Source organism: Misgurnus anguillicaudatus, chromosome 15 (assembly GCF_027580225.2).
Source record: "Misgurnus anguillicaudatus chromosome 15, ASM2758022v2, whole genome shotgun sequence".
Taxonomy (NCBI): domain Eukaryota; kingdom Metazoa; phylum Chordata; class Actinopteri; order Cypriniformes; family Cobitidae; genus Misgurnus; species Misgurnus anguillicaudatus.
This window is the reverse complement of record NC_073351.2, coordinates 28,175,353-28,189,205: the sequence shown is the minus strand read 5'-3', so window position 1 is coordinate 28,189,205 and position 13,853 is coordinate 28,175,353. Positions and strand designations below refer to the sequence as shown.

At 37.4% G+C, this 13,853-nt stretch overlaps 1 protein-coding gene across 1 annotated transcript in view; it reads left to right on the top strand.

The window, feature by feature from the left end:
* Nucleotides 1-10,515, top strand: part of fgd4a (FYVE, RhoGEF and PH domain containing 4a) — a 53,175-nt gene extending 42,660 nt beyond the window's left edge. Inside the window, exons 8-19 of the mRNA XM_073853711.1 lie at nt 47-197; nt 2,289-2,421; nt 2,517-2,575; nt 3,274-3,420; nt 3,719-3,891; nt 3,976-4,006; nt 4,122-4,202; nt 4,545-4,679; nt 4,762-4,908; nt 5,060-5,110; nt 8,990-9,124; nt 9,208-10,515. Coding sequence (XP_073709812.1) covers nt 47-197; nt 2,289-2,421; nt 2,517-2,575; nt 3,274-3,420; nt 3,719-3,891; nt 3,976-4,006; nt 4,122-4,202; nt 4,545-4,679; nt 4,762-4,908; nt 5,060-5,110; nt 8,990-9,124; nt 9,208-9,465 — 1,501 coding nt within the window. The 3' untranslated portion in view covers nt 9,466-10,515. The remainder of the gene's footprint in view (nt 1-46; nt 198-2,288; nt 2,422-2,516; nt 2,576-3,273; nt 3,421-3,718; nt 3,892-3,975; nt 4,007-4,121; nt 4,203-4,544; nt 4,680-4,761; nt 4,909-5,059; nt 5,111-8,989; nt 9,125-9,207) is intronic.
* The last annotated feature ends 3,338 nt before the right edge of the window (nt 10,516-13,853 follow it).

The window sequence follows — 13,853 nt, the reverse complement described above, 5'->3', positions numbered from 1 at the left end:
AAAACACTTAATGTCAGGTGACTGTTGTCCTCAGGACGTCAACACCTCGCATCGGTGACATTCTTCAGAAGCTCACTCCCTTCCTAAAGATGTATGCTGAGTATGTGAGGAACTTCGATCATGCCATGGAGCTGCTGAAGCACTGGATCGATCGCTCACCTCAGTTCAAAAGCATCATCCTGGAGATCCAGAGTCAGTATCGACATGTACAGTCTAAAAACGCTTTCATAAAAGTTTGTCGTACACAAATGCTAATGCTAGTTTTTTAGAGGCTCATATCAATATTTCTAATATATAGAGCATGGTGGCTAAATATGTCAAACAATTTATTGATAGCGAAAAAAATGAAAACGATGCTTGTTTATAAATAATGCAATATTCCATTTTGGAACCAACAGGTTAACTGGCCACGCATAGTTTTCAGTCGATAATCTTAGTTACGTTTACACGACAGTAGCTGCACTTCCATTACAGATTTGCGCAAAAAGTATGCAATATTTTCTAAATGACGTTGTGAAAATGACGCCGTTTCCACTAACTGATGATATTCGACGAAAACCTAGTTTTTCCTCTCGCGATAAGTCATTCCAAACATAACGTCAACGGATGTGGTAGGTTTACAAATATCCGCACTAGGCAATATTTTTAATCGGAGGACTGTTATCCACACACTAATGTCAAGGAAAGCCCCTCATACTTGGTAGCGGCAATCACCTCATGTAAATGGGAGTTATTATGAAATGTATGTTTTTCCATTGACCACATTTTCAATTCGCAATGTCGCTTTGCGCAATTTAAGAGTAATTCAAACACAGCTACTGATGTGCTAAAAAACTCACAGTCAACAGCCTTGTCACAATGATCTCCGTTCACAAACATGGGCTTCAGGCCAGAAGTTGGCATGACGTCATTTTTTTTATGAATTTGTGTGGTTTTTTTTTTTTAGTTTATACAGAAACAGTAATGATGTTGTTAACAAAAGCGTGCATTTTAAACCCCGTTTTCAAAAGTTTTAAAAAATAATGAAGCTCACAGATAAGTAATTTGTAGAAAATACCACAATATTCCAAAACAAATTACAGTTTTTCATTTTATTTTCATTGCGAATTTAAACGTCGCTGTCATGTAATTTGAACCACCAAACTGAATAAAGAGTTTTTTCAGTTGACAGCTGATGTGTAGGAGAGCTCCAATCGAGGTGTAGAAACTTCTCGACAACAATTAAGAGAAATGAGAGGCACCTGAGCTAAATATCAAGTGTTGTTGCAAAGGGTCTGAATACTTAAACTAAAATCACAGTGACATTTATTTCTTTTTAAATACATTTACAGACATTTCTAAAATTCTGTTTCAATTTTGTTATTCTTGGGTACTGAATGTAGATTAAAGGGACACTCCGCTTTTTTGGAATCCATTCAGCTGATCTCTGGGTCTGGCGGTACCACTTTTAGCATAGCTTAGCACAATCCATTGAATCTGATTAGACCATTAGCATCGCGCTAAAAAATAACTAAAGAGTTTGGATATTTTTTCTATTTAAATCTTAACTCTTCTGTAGTTACATCGTGTACTAAGACCGACGGAAAATTAAAAGTTGCGATTTTCTAGGCAGATATGGCTAGGAACTATACTCTCATATTGGCGTAATAATCAAGGACTTTGCTGCTGTAACATGGCTGCAGCAGGCGTAGTGATATTACGCAGCAGCCAAAAATAGTCCCCTTAGTAACTTTCAATGGCAGGGGACTATTTTCGGGCAGTGTGTAATATCACCATGTTACAGCAGCAAAGTCCTTGATTATTACGCCAGAATGAGAGTATAGTTCCTAGCCATATCTGTCTAGAAAATCGCAACTTTTAATTTTCCGTCGGTCTTAGTAGACGATGTAACTACAGAAGAGTCAAGTTTTAAATAGGAAAAATATTGAAACTCTTTGGTTATTTTTTAGCGCCATGCTAATGAGTCTAATCAGATTCAATGGATTGTGCTAAGCTATGTCTGGTTGCTTGGAAGGTTTAAAGTGGTAGCGCCAGACCCGGAGATCAGCTGAATGGATTCCAAAACTGTAAGAATCAAATGTTTAACTCTACGGGAGCTGGAAAATGAGCATATGTTCAAAAAAGTGGAGTGTCCCTTTAATAAGGAAAAATGTATTTAAACGATTGTGTCTGGGGGTCTAAATACTTTCTGAATGCACTATATATATAGTTTTCTTTTTGAATAGAGTTTCTGGTGTTGTGAATGTTACTCAATAAATTTCTGTGTGTGTTTATGTGTTTAGAGTCAGGAGGCGTGTGGTAGTTTGTCTCTACAGCATCACATGCTGGAGCCTGTACAGAGAGTACCACGATATGAGATGCTCCTCAAAGACTATCTGAAGAAACTTCCTCAGGATCACACAGACCGACGGGATGCTGAGAGTGAGTATTGCAAAAAAACTAGAGCTCTTTCAGTAAACCCACTTTGATTATATTACCTAGAACGCCTGAATGTGAAATGTTTATGATGTTTGCAGAGTCTTTGGAGATTATTTCCACGGCTGCCACCCATTCCAATACTGCCATTAGGAAAACAGTGAGTATTTTACATTACCCACTACTAAACAATAAAACAAACATTGATTATATCCCACTATTGTTTATATCAAATATACGTTTTTAGCAGAAAGTCTGTGATGATGTTGGTAAAGGTTTGCTTTACTGTATTTAAACTGAAGACTGAACTTTTGTTTTAATAGCAATTGATAAAGGTGCAGTGTTTAATTTTTAGAAAAATCTCTTGACAGAAATGCAAAATAATATACAAAACTATATGATCAGGGGTGTATAAAGACCTTTTTACAATGAACCGTTATGTTTTTATTATCTTAAATGAGACGTTTTTATCTACATACACGAGGGTCCCCTTACATGGAAGTTGCCATTTTGTGCCGCCATGTTTCTACAGAAGCCCTTAATGGACAAACTTTTTTACTAAGTTTTACTAAGCCGACCAAGATATGTTTTTTCCAGTGGCGGCTATCGTTGCTTCTCTGTGTGTTTCAAAAGTGAGGGATGAGCAGTGGATTGAGCTGTTGGTTGCAATTCGCAACCTCACCACTAGATGCCACTAAAATTTACACACTGCACCTTTAAAATTATTTTATAAATATATTTTTAGCTTAGATTATGTTAAATGTGTTTTTTGAGGTTGGTGCATCACTTCCCTTTCTGTATCTGACATCTTTAAATATTATATGTGATCTGTCTCATACTGAATCTGCTGTCTCTCAGGAAAATCTTAAGAAATTGCTGGAAATTTATGAGATGCTTGGTGAAGAGGAGGACATTGTGAACGCTTCAAATGAGTTGATAAAAGAGGGTCATATTTTGAAACTGGCTGCCAGGAACACTTCAGCCATGGACAGATATCTCTTCCTGGTAAGAAATAATAACTCGATTGTTAGTGTTGGTATTCATTGTTGCCAGTTTGTCACTTATTGTGTGAGTAACTATGAGAATATGTGACCCTTCCTGGCAATGTTATAGTCACATTCTCTGTAAAAAAAAATGATGCATGATGTATGGAATCTGAAGAAATGACTGAGATAAAATTAACATATATAATGTGCTGCATATTGTTTATACATGTTCAATGTGGTCTATCATGTTGACTGTTGTGCCATAAATTGAATGGTAATGACAATTCGACATCATGTCTATAATCTCTCTCCCACAGTTCAACAACATGCTCCTGTACTGCGTTCCCAAATTCAGCCTCGTCGGACAGAAGTTCACGGTGCGCACGCGCATCGGCATCGATGGGATGAAGGTGATCGAGACGTTCAATGACGATTACCCCCATACGTTTCAGGTTTCTGGCAAGGAACGAACACTGGAGCTGCAGGCCAGGTACAGACCAGCATCTTCTGCGCTTAATCAGAAATAATACACAGTTATTAACTCTTTGTGTTTCGTCTTGTTGCTTGATTACAGCTCTGAACAGGATAAACTAAGTTGGGTAAAGGTAAGGAATATCATCTAATAACAATCAATATTCTAAGCACAGTCTTTGGCTAAAAGCATTTGCTAAATATGTAAAGTCATCGGCCCGCTTTACAATGACTACATGTGTGTTGTAGGCATTCCAAGAAACGATACACATCTTCCATCAGAAAAATGAGTCGTTTAAATCGGCATCCAAAGAAGTGGAGGATGTACCGGTCAGTATATCCATGTCATTTCCTGTTATTCATTACATTTTAATTTCACCTTATTTCAATTTTATTTAAAATTTATTTTATTTTTTATTAAAATTTATTTCAACTGGAAAGATATACTACTTGTACAATGTGAATGGTTTTGCTATTTTTTAATTCTACTATTTTTACATCAGTTTTAGTTTACAATATTCACTTTATAGCATAGCATAGTTTACTTCATATATAGTCAATTTCTACAACATGCATTATTCAACTGCTAAAATCAAACAATTGCATGCAAATTAAATCGTAAAAACGTAACGGTATATCCTGGCACATCTGTTTGTCAAATTATTTGTGTAGGACATTCAAATGTCAGAGCTGGGAAAGCGAGCCCCTCGCTGGATACGGGACAATGAGGTGACCATGTGTATGAAATGCCGTGAGCCCTTTAATGCCATCACACGCCGGAGACATCACTGTCGAGCCTGCGGATATGTAAGTTGTCTACAAACGAACATGTTTACGTTTACATCGATTGACGATTTGTTGCATGTGCTAAAATGTCTGTTTTATTCAGGTCGTCTGCTGGAAGTGCTCGGACTACAAGGCCCCTTTGGAGTATGAAGGGAATAAGATGAACAAGGTGTGCAAAGACTGTTTCTGTTACCTGACGGGTCACACAGACGGTGAGGAGAAAGAGGGCAAGAAGAAAGGTATTCTAGAGGTGAGTTAAAGAGATGGGTCAGTTTTAGTTGATGTATCAATAACCAACCAATTACAATGGAGCTGTTTGGAAACTGTGCACTGTACCACACACTGTTCTGTGAATCTAGTGTATTTCATCAAACAGACATGTATAACCTTTATATATACAGTTACGGAAGAAAAAACGACATGCACGAACTGTTGAGGTGGATTCGGAGACGGTAAGATGGGTTGGTGAAGCGTTATAACTAAAATTAAACTAAACGTCATTAACAAACATTCAATAATGCTTAACAGATCTGTGGTAAATAAAATTATGATATATTAATCTTGGCATTTCTAACTAAAACTCATTTTATGCATATTAATGATCTGTTGAGCATTATGTAATGCAATAATGTTAATGTTATTAATAAAACTGATAATGAAGTGTGTGATGCTTTATTACACTAGTCTTATAACATTCATAAGATTTTGAAACACATTTTGCCGAGTAATAATTTGTGTTCCATTTTCTAAATCGTCACTTGATGAATCATGGGAACAAACTGACTCTTTGATGAACTGCTCCTACTTACCACAAATGCCGAAAGACTGAAACTTTTATTTAATTCCCATTTTTACCAAACGTTGGTAAAGAACATAATAGGGTCATATTTTCACTTCTTAAACTTTAAAGAAAACAAATTGCATGAAGAAAATTGGGCTTTTAGGGCCAGTGTGATATTTTTATGACAATAAACACATTTATCAATTCTCATTAATGTAATGTTTTTTCAGATGATGCTCTATGGTTTTAATTTATCAAAATAATATTGAAGAGCTCAGATGCAAAAGCCGGTAAATGCCACCTCCGTCAGAAATTCATTTAGACCCGGTCTCAGGTTATTTTTTTGGCAAAGTCCTCTAAGTGCATGGAAGAATAATTGGATGAACAATTTCACGCATACATCAAGATGTAACAGTTTTTACTCAGTTTAAGGAGGTTTACAAAATATATTGGGATATTTATTAATTTTTAGCCTTTTACCTTTATTCAAAAATGAAAGTGAAAAGTGACCAAAAACTTTTTTTAGAATTAGAGATTTTTGCATATGTGACTCGTGCTGGCAAAATGAGTCGGAATGCGCATTGTCTAATTTTGAGCTAGAGGCCAAAGAAAGTATAAATGTCGATTTTGGTCAAAATTGAGGTTTTCATAAACATAAGTACATTAAGCCCTCGTCAGCGATCTGAATGCCCCTAATAGTCGTTAAACATTTAAAATTATCTTAATTTGTACGTTTTCTAAGCGGTGTGCTGTCCTAAAGGCTTAAAGGAAAACACCACAGTTTTAATGTTTTGCTATGTTCTTGCCTTAACTTGGACGAATTGGTACATACCTATCTTTTTTCGGTGCGTGCACTTTTAGTCTTTGTGCAGCGCGTTGTGAATGTGTTGACATTTAGCCAAGCCCCATACATTCCTTAGGATCCAAACAGGGATGAATTAAGAAGCCACCAAACACTTCCATGTTTTCCCTATTTAAAGACTGTTACATGAGTAGTTACACGAGTAAGTATGATGGCACAAAATAAAACTTTTGTTTGGAGCCATAGGAATGAATGGGGCTGGGCTAAATGCTGGCGCATTCAGGAAGCGCTGTGCAGGGATTGGGGGTGCACGCATTGGGGGAGGATAGGTATGTATTGATTCATCTGACTTGAGGTAAGAACATAGTGAAGTATTGAAAAACGGTGGTGTTTTCCTTTAATCTAATACAAAGGTGCATCTCCATCCACATGCGCGTGTAATTTTGGTTTCGCTTTTAAAACATGGAGAAATTAGAAAATTGAATGCAGGACTTGCTTGATGTTAAAATAGCTTTTCAAAGAGATAAAGTTCGGGCCCTGATTGATGCTAAAAGAGTTATTAAATGTCACATTCTTCCTGATCCCATTTTTTAAACCCTAGTTAGTTTATAATGTTGCTGTTAAAGCATAAATAATACCTGTAAAATGATAAAGCTCAAAGTTCACTGCCAGGCGATATATTTTATAACAGAATTCCTCTTTCAAAGCCTACAGCGAATGGCCGGTTTGGACTACAGCCCTCTACTTTCTGCTTTAATGACGTCACTAAAACAGTTTTTTGACTAAACTCACAGGAATATGTCAGTTGCCAGCTAAACTAACGGCAAGCTAAGCTGCTATCGAATCACAACACACTAAACAAGCTACACAATCAGAACTCGTTATGTATTCTGAAGGAGGGACTTCATAGAACAAGGAAGACATCAGCCTGTTTTAAGGACAGCGGTATACAGATAAGTAAATTGTGTGAAAAATACCGCACATGAACACATGTTATATTGCGCACTGTAAACACAATCAAACCTTTAAAAACACAGAAAGAACGGGACCTTTAAGAGCGATAAGAGATAAAAACGATCTTCCTCGCACTGACTGACAGATCCGAAGCATGCGCGAGTGCGTATCCCGATATATAGACATCTACACAGAATAACAGTTATAAAAATATCTGTTTTGACAAGAATTCACGCAGGTAGAACCTATAATTTGTTATTTCTTAAAGGAATATTCCATTTTCTTAAAAGAAAAATCCAGGTGGTTTGCTCACCACCATGTCATCCAGGATGTTGTCTTTCTTTGTTCAGTCCAGAGGAAATTGTGTTTTTTGGGGAAAACATTGCAGGATTTTTTTATTTTGATTGACTTTAATAGAGCCCAACATTTAATACTTAACTCAACACTTAACAGTTTTTTTCAACGGAGTTTCAAAGGTCTATAAACGATCCCAAACGAGGCATAAGAGTCTTGTCTAGCAAAACGATTGTCATTTTTGCAAGAAAAATAGAGAATATGCTATTTTGAACCACAACTTTTCATCTAGGTCTGGTCCAGCGCAACCTAACGTAAATGCGTAGTGACGTAGGGAGGTCACGTGTTACATATATAAAACGCAAATTTGCGGACCATTGTAAACAATAAACTGACACAAAGACATTAATTAGTATCAGTTGACATACAACAACGTAGGAATGGCCCTCTTTCAATACATTTGTAAACATTGGGGCGGACTTTCGTGTTCGTCCTCTGTGACCTCTTGACGTCATGACGTATTGCGTGGGGTCGCGCTGGCGCATCACGACCGGATCTGGACGATGAGTTGTGCTTTGAAGGTGGGTATTTTTATTTTTCTTGTCAAAGGTGACGGTCGTTTCGCTGGATGGGACCCGTGTGCCTCGTTTGGGATCGTTTATAGTCATTTTAAACTCCGTTGAGAAGGACTGTTGGGTGTTGGGTTGAGTATTGAATGTTGGGCTCTATTGGAGTCCATTGGAATGAGAAAAATCCTGCAATGTTTTCCTCGGGGAGCGTGGTTTCTTCTCGACTGAACGGGGAGGGACATCAACATTTTGGATGACATGGTGGTGAGTAAATGGAATATTCCTATAAGTGAATGTTTGGTTAACTGTTTTTTTTAATTAGATCCTTGCATTACAGTAGATCTTAAAGCTGTCTGTCTTAATGTCAAATAACAAAAAAAAGACAAAAATTGAACATATATTTTTCCTATAGTATTGTTTTTGACTGTGTGTGCAATTTTTTTCTCAGATTCGAACAAATCATCATCATTTTAAAGTTTTTTTTAATAGTAAATTTTCAAAAATGAGTTATTGATATTTTGACATTCTCTATTTTGCGAGCACGGGTCACAAATCTACTTTGCAGCTAAGAACTTTCAAATTTGTTAAAAAAAACAATAAAATGACTAAAGTGATATTTGAGAAAAAATAATAATAAAACTTAAAAATAATAGTAACATGTCAGACACACACAGAGGGTTTTGCATCTGAACTCAATTTAAAACACATGGATGCATTACAGTAATGACAATGATGGCTGCTCAATTGTCATGAAAATACACAGCATCACAATGCAAATAAAACAACTAGGGTCCAATAATTTGTATTTTCTTCCTGCAAAATCTTTTTCTTTTGGAATGAAAATTGACCCAAACAATGAATCTCACCCCATAGCCATGGATTTACACATTCAATGATAATTTATAGTTATTTTTTTTTTTTCTGGTGACAGATTGAAGCAGCTCAGTTCACAGGCAGCAGTATCATGTGCGGTTTCCTGCAGTATTACGAGAAGAACAAACAGAGGTTCTGGTGTGTCATTCCACAAAACGAGCCTTTAGTTCTCTACCTGTATGGAGCGCCTCAGGTCAGCACACATCTCACTAACCCGTCATATTTCTGTTCTCATGCATTTCTTTAACAAGGACATATTTACTGTCACATTCATAGGATGTCAAAGCCCAATCCTCCATTCCTCTGCTCGGCTACAAGGTGGAGGACACGCCCAAACCGGCAGACCCTCCCGCGAGCTTCCGCTTATCTCAATCCAAATCGGTCCATAGCTTTGCAGCCGAAAGCGAAGAACTGAAACAGCGCTGGCTGAAGGTGATCCGTATGGCGGTGACGGGAGAAGAACCGGAGCCCCATATGCCCGAAGAGGGGGCCGTCACGGATGTCAACCAGGAGCACAGCTCTAATGGCGTCTGAGAAAAATAAAGCGAGGGATTTTGCTACAAAATTCAGACAACATAGTAAAGCCACGGATGGGTTCGCCCTGCTCGTCGGTGTAAGCTAAAGGATTGTCTGGTTGCTTGGGGGTTTAATGGACAGCAAGCACGATTGCACTTTGGCTTTGTGGTGCTACCGGGCATCAGTGATGGACATATTTTCCAATAAGGATGTGAGCATTATTATTTCAGCTGTGCTTTTCCATGATGGCCTGTGATACTACAGACTGCAGCACAATGTTTAAAGTCTATGTAAATATTAGATGCAAATACATACTGTATGTATATAGAATATTGAGATAAAGGTCCAGTTATGTTGACAGTGACCGTAAAGGAAAGAAACAGGACATGGGGCCATTGAAAGGCAAGGCTTCAATCTACTATAAAGCGTACTATTATGTACACATATTAGTCTGCATCCTTCATATTACCAGGTCTGGGAAATCATCCACTAACCAGCATCGCCACCTGCTGGTTCATCGTGCCTCAGATAAGATGAATCAAATGAGCGAATCAAAAGATGCTGTACCTCCAAATAAGACATTAAAAAATGTGATAATCTGTTTGAATATCCTCATTCAAACACATGATCAAAGCTGGCATTATAACCATAACTCAATAATCAGCTATAGCCCATAGACTTTTAATGGAGGTGCTTAATATTATGTTTGGAGAGAGCTGATCTGACGATAAACTGTAAAGTAACAGTACAAGCTACGGATGTGTATGCGTGTTTTGAGAAATGTGTGTTTCTGTGATAGACTTTTTTTGCTGTTAATAAGATTAGGAAGGTATGAGGTTAATAAGATTTTTGTTTTTGTAATATTTCCCGGTGGGTTGCACAATCAGCTTCAACAGCCCACTGGGGCGGAGAGAAATGTATATGTTCTTAAATACTGTAATTATAATTTTATTTAATAATTTATAGAGGATATGCATGATTTTACGTAGCACCGAAAGATTTTCATTCCCTCAGTTGTTTAATACATTTATTCAGCCCTGAATATTAAAACAATCTAATAATTCATAATTACCCCAGTGTCTTTTTTGCATTGCCCTACAGAATTATATGTTACAACTAACAAAATTTGGGTTTATTGCAAGGAAAAAACACATTATTGACTGTTTCAGTGGCAACAACATAAACAAACTGCTTTTGTGGACCAAACATAATTTTCAAATAGAATCAATGAGACCCTCTAGAGTAGATATTTATGATAACAAGCAAAATAAATAACCTGTAAATTAGCTTAGTTCACATCATAGCTAGGTGTAGCGAAGATTACACTAAGCTAACATTACTGTGTAAAAAATATATACAAATGTTAGCTCAGATCCTTAAAGGCCGGGTCCATGATCTCTGAAAGCCAATGTTAATATTTTAAACCACCTAAACATACACACCCCTACCCCAATAGAATCTGGACCTTCTTTTGATAGACCCGCCCCACACATACGCAAACCAGGCAACGATGTTGGTTAGTAGACACGCCCCTTACTGCTGATTAGCTACAAGTGTGTTTTGGTAGTCAGCCCGACTCTTTTCCAAAGAGTTTTTTTTTTTTTAGAAATCGTGCCTCTCCGCCTTTGAAGGATTACTCCACTTTCTTAAAAAAAAAAAAAGAATTTATTCACCCCATGTCATCCAAAATGTTGATGTCTTTCTTTGTTCACTCGAAGAAATAATTTTTTTTAGGAAAACATTCCAGAATTTTTCTACATTTGATAAGACTTTATTGGACCTCAACGGTTTACAGTTTCAATGCAGCTTAGAAGGGCTCTGAGCGATCCCAAACAAGGCATAACCCAGCAAACATATAGGTCGGACAGCAACGTCATCTCCCTGGCCAAAAGGGGTCGCCGCAGGACGGCACAAATGTTGTAATTAGTCCGAAATCAATGTCGCCTCCCCGTCCAAAATTAGTCGCGGCTGGACGGCACAAATGCACAACATGTCCTAAAATGCTTTAAAAACGCTTGTATACATTTTAGGGATGCAACGATATGGAAATTTTGGACGATGCCGATAACTCTGTAGATGTGGGGGGGGGGGATGACCGCGATATGTAGGCCGATAAATATTCATATTATTTTCACAATGAAAAACTCCCAGGCCGCGGACATCTTGTCTTTGCACTAGACTAGCATACTCTTCTTGAGCCCGCAAAACGTGTCATCTTCGTGCTATGTCACAGAAAGCACCAATCAAAACTCCACATGGCCAGCAATGAGCAAGTGAAGTGTTTCAACAAACCAAAATAATCCATCATTTATCGGCTTTCATTTATCGGCCTAATTTTGCTAACAGACCGATAACCGATAATATTAAAATAAGCAGTTATCGGCCGATAACGATATGTCGGCCGATATATCGTGCATCCCTAATACATTTGTATATGTCCATATTTGTCTGAGGTTGCGTGTATTCAAAATTTTATATACGGGTTTTATGTATTAACGTCCAGAAGAGGACATTTTTAGACGTGCACGGATCGTGCAGAAAAGACATGTGATTCACGGTCAGATGACGTCGGTTGGATTTTCATTTTGGAACTATTTTTCAACCATGACGGGATGTGACGGAGGGACCTATTTTCAACGGTAATCGGACATCCAAATGTTTGCTGGGAAGGGTCTTATCTAGCAAAATTTAGAATATGCACTTTTAAAACATAACTTCTCCTCTGGCACCAGTCATGTCATGTGACACGCCAGCGCGACCTCACGTAATTGCGTAAGCACGTGGAAAGGTCACGTGTTACATATGTGAAACGCAGTACGCACATTTGTGGATAATTTTAAACAATAAATTGACACAAAGACATTAATGAGTATCATTCCACATACAACAACGTATGAAGTATTGATGTGAAGATCACATGAGGTGGTGGCGCGTCACACACAGCAGGTGTAAGACGAGAAGTTGTGGTTTAAAAGTGCAGTTTTTTATTTTCTTGTCGAAAATTAAAATCATTTGCTAGATAAGACTATACGCCTCAGTTGGCATTGTTTGGAGCCCTCTGGAGCTGCGTTGGAACTGTAATTTTAAAATTGTAAACCGTTGGGGTCCAATGAAGTCTATTGAATTGAGAAAAATCCTGAAATGTTTTTCTTAAACTTAATTTCTTCTTGACTGAACAAAGAAAGACATCAACATTTGGAGACATGGGGGTGAGTAATTTTTTTTTAAGAAAATTGAGTGATACTTCAAAGGGGCTGTATGTAAGTTTGACCTCTAGCGGCTAAATTTGGTATCACAGTCTAAATTCAAAATATTATTCTCCGTCCACCCAGACACCTACAGGAGTGTAACTGCATAAATCTTTCTGCTAAATTTTACGTTTGCAATGTTTTTTTTTTCGTAAATTACAAATCCGTCTGTGTGGATATTTATACCTCAATCTGCAGCTCCTTACATTTCAGAGGTCTCATTTAAAGGGATAGTTCACTTTAAAATGAAAATTCTGTCATCATTTAAATGATAAATGGACTGTATATAGCGCTTTCATAGACCAATGGCCATCCAAAGCGCTTTACAAGTTTGCCTCACATTTACCCATTCACTCACACATTACCGACGCATCCTCATGTTTTTTTAAACCTGAATGAATTTCTTTTTTTCCGATGGACACAGAGGAAGATATTTTGGGGGATGATGGTAAACACACAGCAGTAATAGACTTCCATAGTAGGAATAAAAAAATATGATGAAATTTAATGTGTACGGTGAACTGTGTGCTCACCATCATTTATCAAAATATTTCCTTAGGCATTTATCATAATACTTGCAAAATATTTTTTTTTCCTATTATGGACGTCATTGGTATCGAGCCCCTAGGTGACATTGGAGTAAAAAAAATCTAAAGTTTAATTTCGCGTGCTCACGTGAAACTTTCGCTTTCACGTGCGCGCGAGAGAGCTTCGCGTGAGCACGCGAAACTTAAAAAAAAAAATCTGTACATGAAGGTTTTGCGTGAGCACATAAAACTAAACTTTATTTAATTTTTGCTCCATGTCCCCTTAGGGGCTCCGTACAATGGTCACTTACTGTGTGTTTACCATAATTTCTCAAAATATATTTTTTTGTGTTCATCAGAAAAAAATTCATACAGGTTTAGAACAACATGAGGATGAGTAAATGATGACAGAATTTTCATTTTAAAGTGAACTATCCCTTAAAGCATGCGTGGTAACTAACCGAGCTGTCGAAATATTGAGCAAATTGGCAGTGGCACTGGCAGGACCACACAGACCAAAACAAAAACCGCCCCGGAACGCGAAACTTTAAAGTATATAACTAGCTATAATGTTTTTCCACAAAAAATGTGAAGTTAATATTTCAATAGCAGATATGTCTGTGTTGTACAA